The sequence below is a fragment of the Schistocerca piceifrons genome, chromosome 7 (genome assembly GCF_021461385.2).
Source record: "Schistocerca piceifrons isolate TAMUIC-IGC-003096 chromosome 7, iqSchPice1.1, whole genome shotgun sequence".
Lineage (NCBI taxonomy): Eukaryota > Metazoa > Arthropoda > Insecta > Orthoptera > Acrididae > Schistocerca > Schistocerca piceifrons.
Window position 1 is genome coordinate 283,575,304 of NC_060144.1, and position 19,921 is coordinate 283,595,224.

At 40.0% G+C, this 19,921-nt stretch overlaps 1 protein-coding gene across 2 annotated transcripts in view; it reads right to left on the reverse strand.

Moving 5' to 3' along the window:
* LOC124804755 (phosphatidylinositol 3-kinase catalytic subunit type 3) overlaps nt 1-9,828 on the reverse strand; it is a 93,740-nt gene extending 83,912 nt beyond the window's left edge. The window contains exons 1-7 of one of the 2 annotated variants that reach the window (XM_047265063.1): nt 9,473-9,828; nt 9,046-9,234; nt 8,425-8,581; nt 8,129-8,242; nt 7,633-7,791; nt 7,449-7,544; nt 5,795-5,992 (exon numbers count right to left, since the gene is read on the reverse strand). In XM_047265063.1, the coding sequence (XP_047121019.1) occupies nt 5,795-5,992; nt 7,449-7,544; nt 7,633-7,791; nt 8,129-8,242; nt 8,425-8,581; nt 9,046-9,234; nt 9,473-9,546 (987 nt within the window). In that variant the 5' untranslated portion in view covers nt 9,547-9,828. The remainder of the gene's footprint in view (nt 1-5,794; nt 5,993-7,448; nt 7,545-7,632; nt 7,792-8,128; nt 8,243-8,424; nt 8,582-9,045; nt 9,235-9,472) is intronic. The other variant, XM_047265062.1, reaches the window with a different exon arrangement.
* Nucleotides 9,829-19,921: the final 10,093 nt, after the last annotated feature.

Below are 19,921 nucleotides of genomic sequence, written 5' to 3' on the forward strand. Positions count from 1 at the left end.
TCTGTATAACTACTCTGTGGATAATAATTGACTAACCCTCATAGATTTGGTTCTCGAAAGTAAAATTAATTGTGGATCAGGATGTAGTTGGATAGGAGGATTATGAAAGAGGTGGGGGTTTGGTAGGAGGAGGAGGACACTGTGAAAGGTAATGTTCCATGGCTGCAAGGCCACGGGCATGAGTAATGTTTGTGTATAATGACATGGCATCCACAGTGATCAACAAGGAGTCTGGTGGTAATGGGACAGGAACTGTGGAAAGGTGGTGTACAATGTGAACAGGATCTTTAATGTAGGACTAGAGGTTACAGACACTGGTTTGGAGGTGTTGGTTACAAAGACAGAGGGTCATTCAATGTCAGCATTGTGCCCAGCCACAATCAGATGACCAGTGGGGAGACCTGTGGGGCTGGGTCTGGGTTTGTGGAGCAGGTGAAAGGTAGGAGTGTGGGGTGTGGTGGGGGCGAGGGTTCTGATGTGATGATGGAGATGGGTTAAAGTGTCAGGTTTCGGGATGGATCTAAGGCCTTAAGGAGCTACTGGAGGCCTTGTTGGACTTCTGGGATGGGATCATAATTTATTAGAGCATCACTTCTTTTTTGCCCTCCATTTATTTGAATAAAACAGGCTATTAATGACATGTTGTTTAATGCTCCGACAGTAAATGTTGCTGAGGGTATGGGCAATTGCACCGAATCAAGGGACTCGTCCGATTCCATCTGGTCGCTTTGACCTGTAACGCAAGTGGGCTGGGTTGAGTGAAGTCAAGGTGGTGCAATGTTGTTGGGTTGCGTTTTTAGGTGGCATGTTGTTTTATCTGGTGGCATGATAATGTTAGATGGTCATGTTTGAAGTTGATTGTGCTGTGTGGTATTGAGTCAGTGATTTTGTGCAATCATTCTGTTAATTTGTGTTACTTTGCTTTCTTGTATTGTTGGTTAAGTGTTCATCTTTGTGTTAGGTATTATAAGTGCCATGCGTTTTTCATGGTCAAAAATGTAGCAGTGTTTTCCTATGTTAGCAATAGGTAAGGCAAAAATTTAACAGGGGTGGAAGACATGACTACCATAAAGTTTTTGCAGGGTTTCAGAGTGGTTGCCGAGTATATTCGATGTCACGAACACATGAGGTTGATTAGAGTCCTGCCTGTATATGTGCCATTGTCGCTGTCAACTTTTGGCAATCTGTATAGAGACATGGTTCAAGAAGTTGAGGTTGGGCATCATAGATATTGTTTTAGTGACCTACCATTCATCTATTCCTTTTTGTGAGTGTGCAAAGTGTTTGGGATTGATTGCCATTTTTTTCAAGGAAGTTTGCAATGAGCTTTGTGAAGTATAGGAGGAAGTTGGGGGGGGGGGGGGGGAGGGGTGGTGTGGTGCTGAAGACTGATGAGTCAGATTGGGAAGAGGAAATATGAGAAGCGTGGTTCTAGTGTTCATTTATGAGTGTTATTTTGGATAGAGCGGCCTTTCTGATGATGTTTTCTGGTTACTTTAAAATTGATAAATGGAATATATTGAGGAGGGGATTACTGTAGGGCAGATTCTTTTTCCGCTACATGAGTTTAGGGAAAAGGGGTTATGATCATTTGGTTGTTAACTAAGAATGGAGCTTAAAAATTATTCCCCTAGGACATGTCAAACACAAAATAGGTTTTTTTTTTTTTTTAATTTTATTATTTGGGGAGGGGGAGTATGAAATATGTTTAGGGAGGGGGAAGAGGTGCTCATCCAATTTGAAGTCATACTTAGATTGGGTATGGTGGGCAGAAGACCGCCCCTGACAATTATTGTGGTTTTTTTAAACGGCAGTGGGGAGAATGTATAGGCCAAGGGTTTTAAGCTGAGTGGGTTGGAAAGAACAGGGGGGAGGGGGGGGGGGGGGGTTGGTTGTGTGGTTTATGGGGTGATGGGGCAGGTTTTGGAGCTGGGCTGAGGAGTGATTTACTTTTGTTTCCTGAGGACTGGTTTTGTGCCAATGTTGGTAATGCACAAACAGTCTGCACGAACACACTAAGGGGATGAATGTTTTTCAATTAAATCATGGGAGGAAGTACGTGGATCAATGTTTGTTAATATATCGAACATGTGACTTATGAATAAACATTAATCCATCCACATTCTCCCACGATTTAATTTACAAAAAGTTGATCCACTTACTTATTGTGCTCACGCAAATCGATTGCATGTTGCCAATATTAGCAAACTACATTGCCACTGCCATAAGTAAAATTTAACCAAAGCATTTAATAGGACACCATATTCACACTAGCTTTAAAGCTCTTGCTCTTTTTCTGCAACCACACAGGCAACCAGATGCACACTCTCATAGTCCGTCTCCCCATGGTAATGGGAGAATGCATTTCGGCAAGTGTGTGGTTGTGTGTACTGTTACTAGAAAAAAAGCAAGAGCTTGAAATCTACTTTAAATACTGTGTTTCTATGTTTCACTTTTCAGTCCATTACAGGTGAGTGGTTGCCTTTTCCTTGTATTATGCATTGCTCCATCCAGAATTTTCAGTATTGTTATATATTCATCTGCACATCTAATTACAAATTCTGTTAAATCAGTTACAAACTGAAATCATCTCATTAAAATTTATAGGAATATGCATACCATCTCCCAATCAATTTCAGGTACATTTTAATTTCAATCATGGGCGTACAAAGGGTACTACAAAAGTTTTGCAATATGGAGCAACAATAAGTCCCAGGAGGCTGATTGTTGCTGTGTTCTGAGAATATTCCATACTTGCGTTGTAGCAGCTGTGGCAAGTATGTGGGCACAATCATTCACTAGCAGGGTTAGTTTGAAGTGCTTGCTATGGCATCGTGGTCACGAAATGAGATTTGGGCAGTTTTGTGGTACAACTTTGCACTTTTTTTAAACACAGACCAGTGCTTTGGAGAAATGACTCTTGTACTCAGTGATGTGCCCACATCGTACAACTATATCACACACAGAGAATTCCAAACAATAAATTTCACTCTGGAGGACGCTGAGAGGCTACGATAATCAGGTATGGAGGAAAACATTGATGCTGTGAGGAAAATGCTAGACCAGGACAGGTAAGTGACCTATAAGGAGATAGAGTGTACCTTAGGACTAAATGCAACAGCAATTCATTTGATTCTACATGATCATTTGCAAAGTAAAGAAATTTTGCTGTCTCTGAGTGCCACAGACTGATGGAAGAGCAGATAACATGACTTCTGACTTGGTGCTGGAAGACGTTAAAGAAGTTTTCTACGGGAAAATCTCAGTATGGAATAACACCGTGACAGGTGACAAGACTCGGTTGTACTATTATGACATACAAACTACGACTCAAAAAGAAATTTGGGTCTCCGATGACGATGATGTACCTGTAACTGCCAGAAAATTCCAATCAGTAAAGAAGAAAACAATAGTTTTTTTTTTTAAAAAAATCGAGTGGAATCGTGGAGCGTGTTGTTTTGGACACACAGAAGACGGTCACAGCTAAGTGGTACAATGAACACTGCCTGCTCAAAGTCAACCAGTCTCTGAAAAACATGCAACAGAAGTCAAGAATGAACACTTGGTTCATCCATCATGACAACACTCCAGCTCACCACACCAAAGCATGCGCCGAATATTTGCAGAAAACAGGACTGAAACTTCTTGAGCACCCTTCTTACAGTCCAGACCTTGCTCCTTGTGACTTTACACTATTCCTGCATTTGAAAATGAAGCTGAAAGAAGTGCAGTTTTCAAGTGGCAAGGGCCTCCTGAGGGCTTGGGACAATGAGAGTGCCTTAAACCCTATAAAACTTGGGAGAAGTGGTTTAGGAATTGGTTTCAGAGGACAGAAATGTGAATTCAATGTGGCAGAAATTACTTCAAAGAAAATTAAATAAAGCTGTATTGCAAAACTTTCACAGTACCCTTTGTAGCAAATCTGACATTATAGAAGTACTTGTTGAAAATAAATATAATACTGCTTCAGTATGGTAAGAGAATGCCAGAGAGGAATTATACACTCCTGGAAATGGAAAAAAGAACACATTGACACCGGTGTGTCAGACCCACCATACTTGCTCCGGACACTGCGAGAGGGCTGTACAAGCAATGATCACACGCACGGCACAGCGGACACACCAGGAACCGCGGTGTTGGCCGTCGAATGGCGCTAGCTGCGCAGCATTTGTGCACCGCCGCCGTCAGTGTCAGCCAGTTTGCCGTGGCATACGGAGCTCCATCGCAGTCTTTAACACTGGTAGCATGCCGCGACAGCGTGGACGTGAACCGTGTGTGCAGTTGACGGACTTTGATCGAGGGCGTATAGTGGGCATGCGGGAGGCCGGGTGGACGTACCGCCGAATTGCTCAACACGTGGGGCGTGAGGTCTCCACAGTACATCGATGTTGTCGCCAGTGGTCGGCGGAAGGTGCACGTGCCCGTCGACCTGGGACCGGACCCCAGCGACGCACGGATGCACGCCAAGACTATAGGATCCTACGCAGTGCCGTAGGGGACCGCACCGCCACTTCCCAGCAAATTAGGGACACTGTTGCTCCTGGGGTATCGGCGAGGACCATTCGCAACCGTCTCCATGAAGCTGGGCTACGGTCCTGCACACCGTTAGGCCGTCTTCCGCTCACGCCCCAACATCGTGCAGCCCGCCTCCAGTGGTGTCGTGACAGGCATGAGTGGAGGGACGAATGGAGACGTGTCGTCTTCAGCGATGAGAGTCGCTTCTGCCTTGGTGCCAATGATGGTCGTATGCGTGTTTGGCGCCGTGCAGGTGAGCGCCACAATCAGGACTGCATACGACCGAGGCACACAGGGGCAACACCCGGCATCATGGTGTGGGGAGCGATCTCCTACACTGGCCGTACACCACTGGTGATCGTCGAGGGGACACTGAATAGTGCACGGTACATCCAAACCGTCATCGAACCCATCGTTCTACCATTCCTAGACCGGCAAGGGAACTTGCTGTTCCAACAGGACAATGCACGTCCGCATGTATCCTGTGCCACCCAACGTGCTCTAGAAGGTGTAAGTCAACTACCCTGGCCAGCAAGATCTCCGGATCTGTCCCCCATTGAGCATGTTTGGGACTGGATGAAGCGTCGTCTCACGCGGTCTGCACGTCCAGCACGAACGCTGGTCCAACTGAGGCGCCAGGTGGAAATGGCATGGCAAGCCGTTCCACAGGACTACATCCAGCATCTCTACGATCGTCTCCATGGGAGAATAGCAGCCTGCATTGCTGCGAAAGGTGGATATACACTGTACTAGTGCCGACATTGTGCATGCTCTGTTGCCTGTGTCTATGTGCCTGTGGTTCTGTCACTGTGATCATGTGATGTATCTGACCCCAGGAATGTGTCAATAAAGTTTCCCCTTCCTGGGACAATGAATTCACGGTGTTCTTATTTCAATTTCCAGGAGTGTATGTCGAATAAATACAGGGGCACAGCTTTAGGTGAGCGTCACAGAAATGTTAAACCTGAATTGGCTGATGCTTCACGACAGAAGCCAATAATCCTACAAAATGAACCATTTTTAAAGGAGGAATCTAGAGAATCTTCTTCATCCTACAATTACATAATGTAGGGACCATTAAGACAAGATTAGCCTAATTATAGTATGTGCAAAAGGATTTAAGCGGTCATCCTTCCCACACACTATGGGCAGTTGGAACACAAGAAACCCAAACTTAGTAATCATGCTAAGTACCTTCTGCAACATCCTTTATGGTGTGTTTGCAGAGTACTGTCTGTATGTAAGTGAAACAAAGGAGTAAACTCATTATTGATCTTACCTTTTTCTGGTTGCTCAAATAGAAACGAAATTTCCAAACAAGATCTTGTTCTTCAGTTGTTAACTGTTTAGTAGGAGGATAACCAACTATTGTGTGTAGAAGGTCACGGACACTTGCATTTGGCTTGGCATCTTTATCTGAAATGCCACTTCGAACACTGCGAGCTAGTTTGTGATGTTTACTTTCAACCAGGTTTTCCTGAAAAATATTTCTTTCCTTGTGAGATACTTTTTTCACTAATCACTTATTTTTTAAAAGTTCTCTCTTCCTAACTTACATTATGCTAGAAATATACATACAACTGCAACCATTTTAATGATACTACATGTATCTTAAATCCTGTACAGACAGCATGAACAAGCCACACACAGATAATTTAATGTAACAGTAATGGCAGCATCATATACACCATTTATGACACTTAGACAAGTCTAAGATAGCATGATACATCATGAGGACTATGTTATGCCTTCAGTGGCTTAGAGAACCACCATTTTGTATTACCAGTGGAGAAATAATGAGACTTTCCCTTTCACACTTCACACAGCCATAGTGTGGCAAATGAAGCATCGCAGAAGGATCTGAAATGTTGGGATATGCTCAGTGAGTATTGCTAGTTTTAACATTTATGCAAATAAATTGGCCCATTGTCTCAGCAACATGAGTGGTTAAAACATAGCATGATTAGTCACTAGTGCTTTAGAAACTGGTCAGTCAGAACAACTTCAAACACTGGAACATATTCTGAGTGACCATCACAAGTTTGGCCAAATTGTGACCTGTAAAACAGCCATCAGAATGCAATGCAAAAGACTTGCACTCAGGAACAGAGCAAATCATCAGAGCAAACTGCCTGTAGCCATTTTCAAGAAGGTTGTTTTCACTTGTTGAATCGCTGTCTGCAGCTTGAGAACACAATAGTGATCTAATACATTGGGCTGATTAACATAATGCACACCTAAGACGAACAAATGAACTAAGGCTCACTGTTGAGCCTGGTATTTGAAAAAGAAAAAAAATTTGAACATAAAATAACTTTAAACTGGTGCCCATTACTTTCCTATCTACTGATTAGACACAATTCTGTTATCATCTGAAGATAAAAGGAAGGACTTTTCAAACCTATTAGTGATACTTTGTCAGTGGCCATACTTTACTATTAAATGTCACTTTATTATGTGGAAGACAATTTTCTCTTGTGCAGAATAGAAGGCCTTTGATTGTCTTGCTGTGTGTACATATTTTCGGATCTGAGTGTTGATGGAGCCTTCTGACGGTTAGGGATTTTTACTGCTATGCCACTACATTTCCACCCACAAACACACCACTGCAGAAAAAGGGGAGTTGATCATACAATATAATTTGTAGGGTGGTGCAAAACCTGATGCAAAGAGAAGCTAAGCAAGGAGAATGCACGTTCAAGCAGTGGGAGCTTTTTAGCCAGTATGGAAACTGAGAAAGTGCTGATTTGGTATGACCATCTTGTCACATCCCCATATATTTTTTTTCCAAAATAAATGTTAGATGTGGAATATAGTACACCAAGATTAAAATACAACAGAACCAATGGAGGTTTGAATTCATAAAGCTTGCTGGATTACAAGATTTTTTTCCGAGAGAAATGATAGATGCAAGATTACATACATAACCATACCTGCAATATTTCATTATCGGGCACTGTCACAATGTCAGCCTGGGCCCGAAACTGATAAACTTCATCTCCATCTTGTTCATAATAGACAACAGAATGCTGAAACATATTTTATTTGTCATAACAATATAACAAGATAAAAAAATTATCAATGTTTGAAATTTGTTTTCTGTGAACCAATACTAACTGCAACTCCATCCAATTCAACCACTGGAAATTCAATCATAAGGTACATGTAATCAGAGTTTCGCTTTTCTTTTTCATTGATCATTTCTATTTCACGGAAAGTGAGACGGTCCAGCCAGTCTACTTTTGGGATATAACCATTTCTATGCTTCTTTGCAAGCTGTAACACAGAAAATATATATGAGAGATTAAACAAATATAGCACAATATTTCATATGATGTTAAGAAAAAAGAATTTAGACTGATTGATTTAAGAACTGCCAGCAACACTGAGCTAAAACAGTATGTTAAAACCTTAAAATTCCTATGTTCATGGAAGAAAAGAAAGCTAGATGAACAAACTACCAGTTGGCATGCTACATATTTGTACCCAACATTGGTTCCTCAACAGTAACTGACAGATTACAAATTCAATGGATCATCATCAGTTAACTAAGGTTTGGCCTATATTTTCTCAAACAGAGAACTTATTTACTAACACATAGAAGGATCCATACCTTTGCAAGTCTCTGCATCTTTTCTTTCCCATGATCTCTTGCCTTTCCTGGAGTACTGCTTGGAGATCTACCATCAGCTTCTTGGTTGGGCCATACTCTCAAGTCAATCATACCCTTGAACATGAATTGAAATGAAAGTGGGTAATTGCTAATTACAAATGTGAAACTAATCTGTGAAAGCATGTGACATTACAACTGTTACCTTTAAGGATTGGGTTGCATATTTTAAATGACTTAAATGCAACAGCTGACAAAAGATAATATGTAGCTGCCTCAATATTAAATGTGTTTCATACCTGCCTAAATACACCATGTTTCCCAAACAGTGATATGGTTGTCCCTCCCACAGGCTGCATTTTGCCAGGTCCTACACAATCATAGATGGTCAGTGCTAAAAGGGCATTCCTGGGTAGGTCACTGAACATCACAGGAAGAGTCAGCCATTCATTCCAGCTGCAAAGCAGATGTTTACATTAGTTAAAAACCAAAATCCTCATCCTGAAAAACTTTACTGAATTCCCCACTATCCAGATGAAATTAATCAAGTCCTAGTATTACAATAAAAAAATTACTGTTTTCGCTGAATGTGTCAAACCATAATTTGAGAAAATAAAATCCGGTTTTTAGACTCATTCCATAAATCCCAAACTGAAGCTAAGAGCTTATCATTCGTCCAATGGGCTAGTTTTTTTACTTAGTTACAGGCAGGCATTTAATCAAGGCCAAACATTCAATGGATTTTCTTTGAAGTACATACACATTCATCAATAAACAAAAAATACGAAAGACCCTAAAACTGCAGTGATCATTTATTACTCTTACAACAGAATTACCATACGTCTACATCACTATCTTCCAAGCATCAGAAGTAACGACTTAGTCTGAATACAAACTTTTACACGTAAAATGTTACTTACTTCCATCTCGTAGAAAAAGATTTATAAGAAGTTGAAACAGGTAAGGCAATAGGCCGTCCATCAGCAAAAACTTGACAGACCACCATAACATCAGCACAGCCGTCTTGATACAGCCCCGAATACTTCAACATTGGGTCAGTCAATAGCTTTTGATAATCTGGTTTCTGACGCTTTCCTTCTAGTGTCCCTCTGTACAAAAATAAAAGTAGCAACAACAAAGACTGAAGGTTGTCTGTTCCATAGATACACAGCACCGAAAATATTTATGATTATTAAATACGAAATTTAAAAGAGTTCACTTGTATTGTTATTAGTGACAACACAGGACAATTGGAATTTGAAAAACTCAGTGGCAAAATAAAACGGTCGATAGTTTAAAATAGTATTTAGATCAAGAGAAATTAATATATATCATGCACCAACTCACATTTTCACCTGAATTTTTGTTTCTAGTGATGAACTATACACGTAATTAAATTCGGAGTTTAAGTCTTCCATCATCTTATTTCGAAATAAAACTGTATGACTGATAAACTGAATGTTACATGCAGAATACTGTCAGCTGTTGTCATACGAAACGAAATGCATGTATATTTCTATCAGAAGCACTCTACAATGTTGAAACAGGAAGAAGTCCGGAGGAAACTACTATCTTCTCTCATACTTATTCTCAAACCACCCATCCGACCCATGTGTCTGACACCAAACAAGTATTTACAAATCTTGACAACTGCTCCACAACATACACTGTTACATCGCTGCATCGCTCTCAGATATGCATGTATGTACACATGGCTACCAACGGCAACCGGACGTATTTCCTTGTATTTTACTGAAGTACGAATAAATACAACAAGAGTTTGTTGCTTTATTTGTGAAGCTTTTTTTATTGGTACCAACTCACTCTACACTTGCGATATTTTGATGATACTTATGACTGGAATAAAAAATAAATAGTAAATCCTGTAGCGCATCATTTGCTTTGGAATGTGGCCAATAAACATGGGAGTTTGAGAGTTTGACTGTCACACAATTGATCAGGAATGTAGTAATTTCGTCAGTGGTTTGATTCCGCGAAAGTGTGCTTCGAGTAGGCCTATTACCCTGAACAAATATTTATACTCCTTATCCACGCTGGACAGTAGTCAATAATAAACACACGTTTCATAATGGCTACGATCCAAGCCTTTTAAAAGCTTCCTCACCCAAGCATTATCCCGAAACAACTCTTAACACTTAAAAAAATCCTGATCAGATGTCAACTTGTCTGTGGCACAAAAATTAGTGCACATGCTGCTGAAACATGTGTCGTAATAGATAACAATATTACGGGCGAAAGCTGAATTGTGTGTATTTCTTTGTGATTAAGAACCAAGGAATATCGCCTCGCTTCAGTCAGCTGGCGTGTCACTGGCTGCACAACAGAACGAACAAGTGGTTGTCGCTGAAATCGCGAGACCCCAGGGCCCTAAGGATTATCTTATGAGGTTGAATACGTAAGATAATCACGAACATCCCGGCGGCTGTTTAGGGATAATTCCTGAGTGTTTTCGCATGGGGGACCCAGTAACGAATGACTGCGTTTCATTATTTATCTCTCTCTCTCTCTCTCTCTCTCTCTCTCTCTCTCTCTCTCTCTGTGTGTGTGTGTGTGTGTGTGTGTGTGTGTGTGTGTGTGAGAGAGGGGGGGGGGGGGGGCGTAAGCAAAGCATTAACTACTGCTTGGTTCTCTCTCAGGGTCAGTTTTTCGAACAATGTAAGTTCTATGTTCACAGTGATACCCAATTTGGATAGATTTACTGGTTTTATTTATTTATTTATATCCCATAAATCCAATACTGCGAGACATTCGCAATGATGTAGGACGTGTCAGAATTATTACAAATAATACAAAAGGAATACATAAAAGTACCTCTTGCAAGAGGATATCTGGTATAAGACAAAATACACATTAATAGGTATAGAAAAAATTACATTAAAAAATGGTAGATGCTAATAGCTAAATGAAAGACACAGTAATGTGAGTATCGTAATGCACGATAGCACATCAAGTTAGTAAATGAAAAAAATCAACTACAGTTAACTCTATTGAAATATCCTTCTGCCGAATAGAAGGAATTATCTAACAACTACTGTTTGAGCTGTTGTTTAAATTTGGGAAGCTTTTGGATAAGTAATTTCAGTGATGGTTGGAGAGCATTGAACACCTTGCAGCTCGTGTAATGGACTCCTTTTTGTACAATAGTAAGGTTTTTTGATTCATAATGGAGGCCCACCTTCCTCCTGGTATTGTGGGTATGGTACGAATCATTGGTTTTGTACGATTGTCCATTTTTACCAATGAAACATAACAGGGAGTAGATATATTGGCATGCAGTTATCAGTATCCCTAATTTTCTGAAAAGGTTCCTACAAGAATGTCTAGGCTGGACTCCCTCATTATCCTAATAACTCTCTTTTGGGCAATGAATATTTTTTTGGATAATGGGTAATTACCCCAGAAAACTATGCCATACAGCAATAGTGCATGGAAATAACTAAAATAAGCAGTTTTTATGGTGTCTCGGTCACAGTGGAAATAATATGAACAGCGAATGTTGCTGAGCTGAGTTTTTTGTGGAGGTGCAAAATATGTTCAGACCATTTTAGACTGTTGTCAATGTGTACACCCAGAAACATGGTTGACTCAACTTGTAGTAACTCACTACCATTCAATGTAGGCCTAATACTTAATTGAGTCTCAACTTTTTTCCTTACTTGGAAATGTACAAACTGGGTCTTATTAACATTTAATGATGACCCATTATTTACACACCAATTACATACTTCACTAAAGACAATATTGGCTGATTCCTCAAGATTGAGGTTGGGAGTTTTGTTGATGAGGATAGAGGTGTCATCAGCAAAAAGAGTAAAGTGAGTTTTAAAGCTAGTACACAAGGGAAGGTCATTGATAAAGATGGGGAAGAGAAGGGGGCCAAGTACAGAGCCCTGAGGAACACCACAGCCAACAGAGCCCCAGCTAGATGACACAGAGTACCCCTCAGAGTCATTCAACATGACCTTCTGCTTTCTTCCAGTTACATATGATTTAATCCATGAGGCAACTGAGCCACTTATACCATAATATTCAGCCTTTGCTAAGAGGATTTCATGATTAACACTATCAAAGGCCTTAGAAAGGTCACAGAAGATACCAACAGGAGACAATTTATTATTAAAAGACACTAAGATTTGATGGGTGAAGGAAAAAATAGCTTGTTCTGTTGATACACCCTGTTGAAATCCGAACTGAGAGATGCAAAAGTCGCAGGTGCCAAGGTACTTTGACGCAAATGCTATAGCTGTTGGAGCAGCTAAGCATATTGTCAAGCCATGAATTTTCTGCATGCCTGTGTACCTAGCACAGTACAACAGATGGAAGTAACAACAGTCCTGAAAACTGAAAGAGTCATTAAATCTCAGAAAAGTAAAAACTCCACTGGAGTTGAAAACATATCTAGTAAATTATTAAAATACTGCTGCAGCCATGTAACTAAAATCCTTTGCCATATTTTTGATGCTTCGCTTAAGCAAGTGATAGTTTGCGAAAGATGTAAGTATGCAGCTGTGAAACCTCTGGATAAGAAGGGAGATAAGGAGATACTTCAAACTATTGGCCAATCTCTCTACTGACAAGTTTTTTTGAGGTGGTAGAAAATCTAATGCATGCCAGGATTGTTAAGCATGTCAGTGAAGGGAACATCATCAGCAAAAGGTAGTCTGTATTTTGGCATTTGCTGCCAATGTTTTGGATTCCATCAACAAAGAGATGAAGATGGTTGGAAAATTTTGTGACCTACCAAGAATGTTTGACTGCATTGGTCACCAAAGACTTTTACACAAAGCTACATATCTAGGCATAAGTGGTGCAGCAGGGAAGTGGCTTGATTCGTATCTGTCACACAAAAAACAGAAAATAGCACTAGACAGTCGAGAAGGTGTCTCAGCATCATTGGAATAGGGCACTATCACATGTGGAGTGCCTCAGGGCTATGTGTCCCCCTCCCCCTCCCCCCGGCCCTGTCTACTTTTTATTATATTTATTAAAGATATACATTGTGTACAGAATATTGTAAATTCACCAACTTTGCTGATGCCACTATGCTGCTTACTGATAATTCAGTAGACAAACTTCATGTGTCAGCTAATGAGGTTTTTAGGGTCATTGTGTACTGATTTAACATAAATTGCATACATTAATTACAGTGAAACAAAGTGTATCCAGTTTCTCATGACCTTGAAAGGTGAAAAAATAGGAGAAAAACTATGTGACCAGCAGATAGCTTGCATGGATAGTTGAAAATACCTGGGCTTATCAACTGATAGCAAACTAAACACATAAAACCACACCCTGGATCTGTGTAAAAAACTAAATTCTGCAACATAAGCTTTATGAATTGTCTGCTCTTGTAGAAATATGGAAACCATTAAACCAGCTTATGGTTATTTTCATGCCATTATTGCACATATTTTGGCGAAATCAGCCACTTCCTAGAACAGAGCCATAAGAACCGTGAGTGGAGTACACTCTCAAGCCAAATGCAGAAATCTTTTTAAGTAACATGAAATCTTCACATCCACCCCTTTTTATACCTAGTAGTGTGTATATCAATGAAAAAAATCAAATTTTGAAAATATAAGCAATTGGATAGACAAAAAATCTACTCACCAGGTGGCAGCAGCAGGTGAACACACATACAAAATGTATTACAGTTTGCAAGGTTTTTGAGCCTCCTTCTTCTGACAGAAGAGTTGAAGGGGAAGGAAGAGGGGCAAAGGAAAAGACTGGTGAGGTTTAGAGAAAGGGGTGGAGTTTGAAAAAGTTACACAGATCCCCACGTCAGGGGAGACTTACTGAAAGGGATGGGAAGGAAAGACTGGGACTGCCAATTTAACTTTAATAACAGTATAACAATATTATGAATAGGATAGTTGCTACTCACTGTATAGCAGAGATGCTGAGCCACAGATAGGCACAACAAAAAGACTGTCAGAAAATGAGCCTTAGGCCAACAAGGCCTTTGTCAAAAATAGACAACATATACCCACACACACTTAAACAAACGCAACTCACACACACATGACCAAAGTCTCTGGCAGCTGAAGCCGGACTGCAAGCAGCAGTGCATGATGGGATGGCTAACTGGGTGGGGTAAAGAGGGGCTGGGGCAGGGAGGGGTTGGGATAGCAGGGTAGGTGTGGGGGACAGTAAATTACTGTTAATGGGAGCATGAAGGGATAAGATGGAGAGAGGGTAGGGCACCTAGGTGCAGTCGAGAGGTTAGACAGAGACCGGGGGATAGTGGAAAAGGAGAGAAGTAGAAAGACTGGGTGTGTTCATGAAATAGAGGGCTGTGTAGTGCTGGAATGGGAACAGGGAAGGCCCTATATGGGTAAGGACAATGACTAACGAAGGTTGAGGTCAGGAGGGTTACAGGAATGTAGGATGTGTTGCAGGGAGAGTTCCAACCTATGAAATTCAGAAAAGCTGGTGTTGGTGCGACGAGTCCAGTTGGCACAGGCTGTGAAGCAGTCATTGAAATGAAGGACGTCGTGTTGGGTGGTATGCCCAGCAACAGGGTGGTCCAGTTGTCTCTTGTCTGTGGCCATTCATGTGGATAGACAGCTTGTTGGTTGTCATGCCAATGTAGAATGCAGCACAATGTTTGCAGCTCAGCTAGTAGATCACATGAATGGTTTCACAGGTAGTCCTGCCTTTGATGGAGTAAGTGATCTTTGTGACCGGTCTTGAGTAGGTGGTTGATGGAGGATGTATGGGACAAGTCTTGCATCTAGGTTGATTACAGGGACATGAGACATGAGGCAAGGGGTTGGGAGCAGGGGTTGTGTAGGGATGGACAATATTGTGTAGGTTCGGTGGGTGGTGGAATACCACTGTAGGAGGGGTGGGAAGGATAGAGGGTAGGTTATTTCTCATTTTAGGGCACAACGAGGGGTAGTCAAAACCTCGGCAGTGAATGAATTCAGTTGTTCCAGTCTTGAGTGGTACTGAGTCATGAGAGGAACGCTCCTTTGTGGCCCAAAGGTGGGACTTAGGGAGGTGGAAGGGTGACTGGAAAGATAAGCATGGCACATCTGTTACGGTACAAGGTTGGAAGGGTAATTATGGTCTGTGTGCGTGAGTTGCACTTGGAGAGCAAGAGAGAGAGAGAGAGAGAGAGAGAGAGAGAGAGAGAGAGAGAGAGTGGTGTCTATTTTTGACAAAGGCCATGTTGGCCGAAAGTTTATTTTCTGACAGTCTTTTTGTTGTGTCTATCTGCGACTCAGCATCTCCACTATAATGGTGAGTAGCAACTGTCCAGTTCATAATATTGGTATGTTCCATCCTGGATTTTTTTCCAATAAATGATAAATACGAGGGTTGGAACTTTAGTAGTGACAACTATATATTTACAGATTTACAGCTCGTACAAATTAGATACGTGTTTCAAAGTTTTACTGACCTTCAGAGTTGTCACCAGCATTGTGTATAACCCATTGCCAGTGATGTGGAAGTCGTAGGATACTCTTAGCAGTGCCAGTTGTGTTGACAGTTCGAGCGGTGCGGTCTATTGCCCAATGAATTTGTAGCAGTTCTGAAGTGAATGCCGTGAAGTGTTCTCTTCAGTTTAGAAATTGAGTTGAACTCACTGGGGCTTAAGTCAGGGGAGTGCAGTAGGTGGTATAGCACTTAGTAGCCCCATCAGTCAAACAAATCAGTAACATGTTGCACTGTACGTGCTTGAGCATTTTCCTACAAAATAATGGCCAGGTCCTGCAGAAAGTGTCGTCACTTCTGTCTCTAAGCTGGTTGTAAGTTGTGTTCCAAAAATGAATGAAAGTGTCATCACTTCTGTCTCTATGCTGTTCATTTTTGGAACAAAGACCAGGGACTGCAATACAGGAAGCAGCGCATGATGAGGGTGAGAGGATGTGAATTGAATTGGGAGAAGGCGGTAGAACAGAGATGGCGACAACTGCTGGGAGGAGAGAGAGAGAGTAGATTATTGTAGGTTGAGGGTGGGTGTAGTTTCAGGAGTGAAGAATGGGTTGTAAGCATAACTCCCATCTGTGCAGTTCAGAAGAGCTGGTGGTGGAAAGGAGGACCCACATGGCCTGGGTTGTAAAGCAGCCATTGAAATCAAGCATATTATGTTCAGTAACAAGTTATGCTACTGGGTGGTCCACTGAAACTTCTGTGGGGCTGAGGATTTTGATGGCAAGGTTAACAATAGTATTCCAGGACTGTTTCAGCTCTGGACTTAGTGGAGTGATGCTAGGGAGTTTAGGGGGATGTGGCAATTTGAAGAGGTCAACTATGCAGGGCCTGGGTTGACTAGGAGGAACATTCTGTGGGTAGTATAGAGATTGGATAGTGTTGCAGCAAGTGTGAAATTTATTATTTAACAAAGCTTATAACTTTGTAGGGTGTACTCATCCATATATCTGCTGCTACCTCAGGCTCATGAATGGTAAAATACCAGTGGTTACAGGTGTTGGAGCAGCACCTTTTTTAGGATAGGTAAGACAGAAAGATGTCAAGTTCTATGAGAGGTCAGGATTGAAACAAATCTTCAGTTTAGGAAAGAAATTAAACAGCACAATTCTAGCACATTGGATCACCAATCACAGCTATCAATTATAAATTTTCACCAATCACCAGAAATTTTATCTCCACCAAGTTGTATCTCAGTCCTAGGTAATTGCATTGATGAATTAAAGTCAGCCAACCCAATTGACATAATCTGCCTCTCTGAACACCATGTGACCACTGGTATAGGAACTAGGCCTAAGCACAATGAGAAACTCAGACAGAAGAGTACTGCAAATGTTAGAATAAGGAAAGGTTCTCATAAAAGTATAATTAAAAATAATGTAAGTATATTTCATCAAAATATTGGGAGTTTAAAGAATAAAGTAGATGAGCTTCTGGTTTGTTTAGAAGATTTAGAAGCTGAGAATGAAATAGATATACTATGCCTGTCTGAGCATCACATTGTTACTGATATGGATAAGGTAAATGTAAGTGGTTATAAGCTCTCTGCACATGTAATGAGAGAACATATGGAGAAAGGAGGAGTTGCCATATATGTCAAAAGTTATCATTGCGCAAAAAGTATAGAAACAAAAAAGTTTTGTGTAGAGAAACATATAGAAGCATGTGCCTGTGAGCTTAAATTAAATAAAGGCACATTTATAATTGTAACTGTATATAGGTCCTCATCAGGAAATTTTCATCTATTTCTGAAAAATTTGGACTCCTTGTTGTGCTATCTTTCAGACAGGGGGAAGCAAATTATTATTTGTGGGGACTTATAGGAAAAATGACCTTGAAGTATTACTCGGTTCTTTCAATTTGACACCCGTTATTGATTTTCCTACTCGGGTGGTAAAGGATAGCAGCTCACTGATAGATAACTTCTTTATAGACCGAGATAAGTTTAACCAGATAAATGCTCAGCCTGTTGAGAATGGTCTTTCTGATCATGGTGCACAGCTAGTTACAATATATGACATAGCTCCATTCAGCAATACTAAACAGTCCTCCAAAGTAGTACGTTCAGTCAACGATTTAACAATTGCAAATTTCAGGGAAAGCCTACAGCAGTTAGACTGGGATGAGGTGTACCGTGAACCTGATGCCAATTTAAAATATAATATATTTCATGACATTTTTGTAAATGCATTTGAAAACTGCTTCCCCAAGAAAATAGTTAAATGTACTCGTAAGAAACCTTGTAACAAACCATGGCTTACTAAGGGTATAAAAATATCTTGTAACCGGAAAAGGGAAATGTATCTGACAGCAAGAAAGAGTAGTGACCCAGAAACTATCAAAAATTATAAAAACTACTGTGTTATATTAAGAAAAGTTATTAAAAAATCCAGGAGTATGTGTATCATGTCTGAAATCAGCAACTCTGATAATAAAATTAAAACAATTTGGATTATTATTAAAAGAGAAACAGGTCAACCAAGAGCAGAGGAAGACAGTATTACCATCAAATTGAATGAAAACTTTACGAACAAAAAGTCAGAAGTTGAAAATATTTTTAGTAATCATTTTCTAAATGTTGTGGGTATAGTAGGATCCAGGCGTTCATTAGAAGATGCTAGGCTGTTAATGGAAGAGGCCATACCTATGCAATTTGATACAATTGAAATCTCACCCACTTCTCCCTCTGAAATTAGGAAAATAATAAACTTGTTTAAAAGCAAAAACTCACATGGAATTGATGGCATTTCCAGCAAAATACTAAAAGCTTGTTCTCAACAGATAAGTAAGATTCTCAGCCACCTGTGTAATAGCTCTCTGGAACAGGGCATTTTCCCTGATAGACTGAAATATGCTATTGTTATACCTTTGCATAAAAAGGGGGATAGATCTGATGTCAACAATTACTGTCCAATCTCCCTTCTAACAGCTTTATCCAAAATTTTTGAGAAAGTAATGTATTCAAGAGTAGCTTCACATATCTGTAAAAATGAAGTACTAACAAAATGTCAGTTTGGTTTCCAGAAAGGTTTTTCAACAGAAAATGCCATATATGCTTTCACCAGTCAAATTTTGAATGATCTGAATAACCGAACACCACCTATTTGGATTTTTTGTGATCTCTCAAAGGCTTTTGATTGTGTAAATCATGAAATTCTGCTAGACAAGCTCAAGTATTGTGGCATGAGTGGGACAGTGCACAAATGGTTTAATTCATACCTAACTGGAAGAGTGCAGAAAGTTGAAATAAGTAGTTCTCGTAACATGCAAAGATCAGCACATTCCTCAAACTGGGGAACTATCAAGAATGGGGATCCACAAGGGTCAGTCTTGGGTCCTTTGTTGTTCTTATTATATATTAATGACTTGCCATTCTATATTCATGAAGAGGCAAAGTTAGTTCTCTTCGCTGATGATACAAGTATGGTAATCACACCTGAGAAACAAGAATTAACTGATGAAATTGTCAATACTGTCTTTCAGAAAATTACTAAGTGGTTCCTTGTAAACGGACTCTCACTGAATTTTGATAAGACACAGTACATACAGTTCCGTACAGTGAATGGTATGACGCCATTAATAAATATAGACCTTAATCAGAAGCATATAGCTAAGGTAGAATATTCCAAATTTTTAGGTATGTCCATTGATGAGAGATTAAATTGGAAGAAACACATTGATGATCTGCTGAAACGTTTGAGTTCAGCTACTTATGCAATAAGGTTCATTGCAAATTTTGGTGATAAACATCTTAGTAAATTAGCTTACTACGCCTATTTTCACTCATTGCTTTCATATGGCATCATATTTTGGGGTAATTCATCACTGAGGAATAAAGTATTTATTGCACAAATGCGTGTAATCAGAATAATAGCTGGAGTCCACCCAAGATCATCCTGCAGACATTTATTTAAGGATCTAGGGATATTCACAGTAGCTTCTCAGTATATATACTCTCTTATGAAATTTGTTATTAACAACCAAACCCAATTCAAAAGTAATAGCAGTGTGCATAACTACAATACTAGGAGAAAGGACGATCTTCACTATTCAAGATTAAATCTAACTTTGGCACAGAAAGGGGTGAATTATACTGGCACTAAAGTCTTTGGTCACTTACCAAATAGTATCAAAAGTCTGACAGATAACCAACAAGTATTTAAGAAGAAATTAAAAGAATTTCTGAATGACAACTCCTTCTACTCCATAGAGGAATTTTTAGATATAAATTAAGAAAAAAAAATTAAAAAATAAAATAAAAAATAAAGAAAAACAAAAAAACACAAAAAATAAAGTTTTTATATTAACTTAAGTATGTTGTTAAATTAACCTAATTAT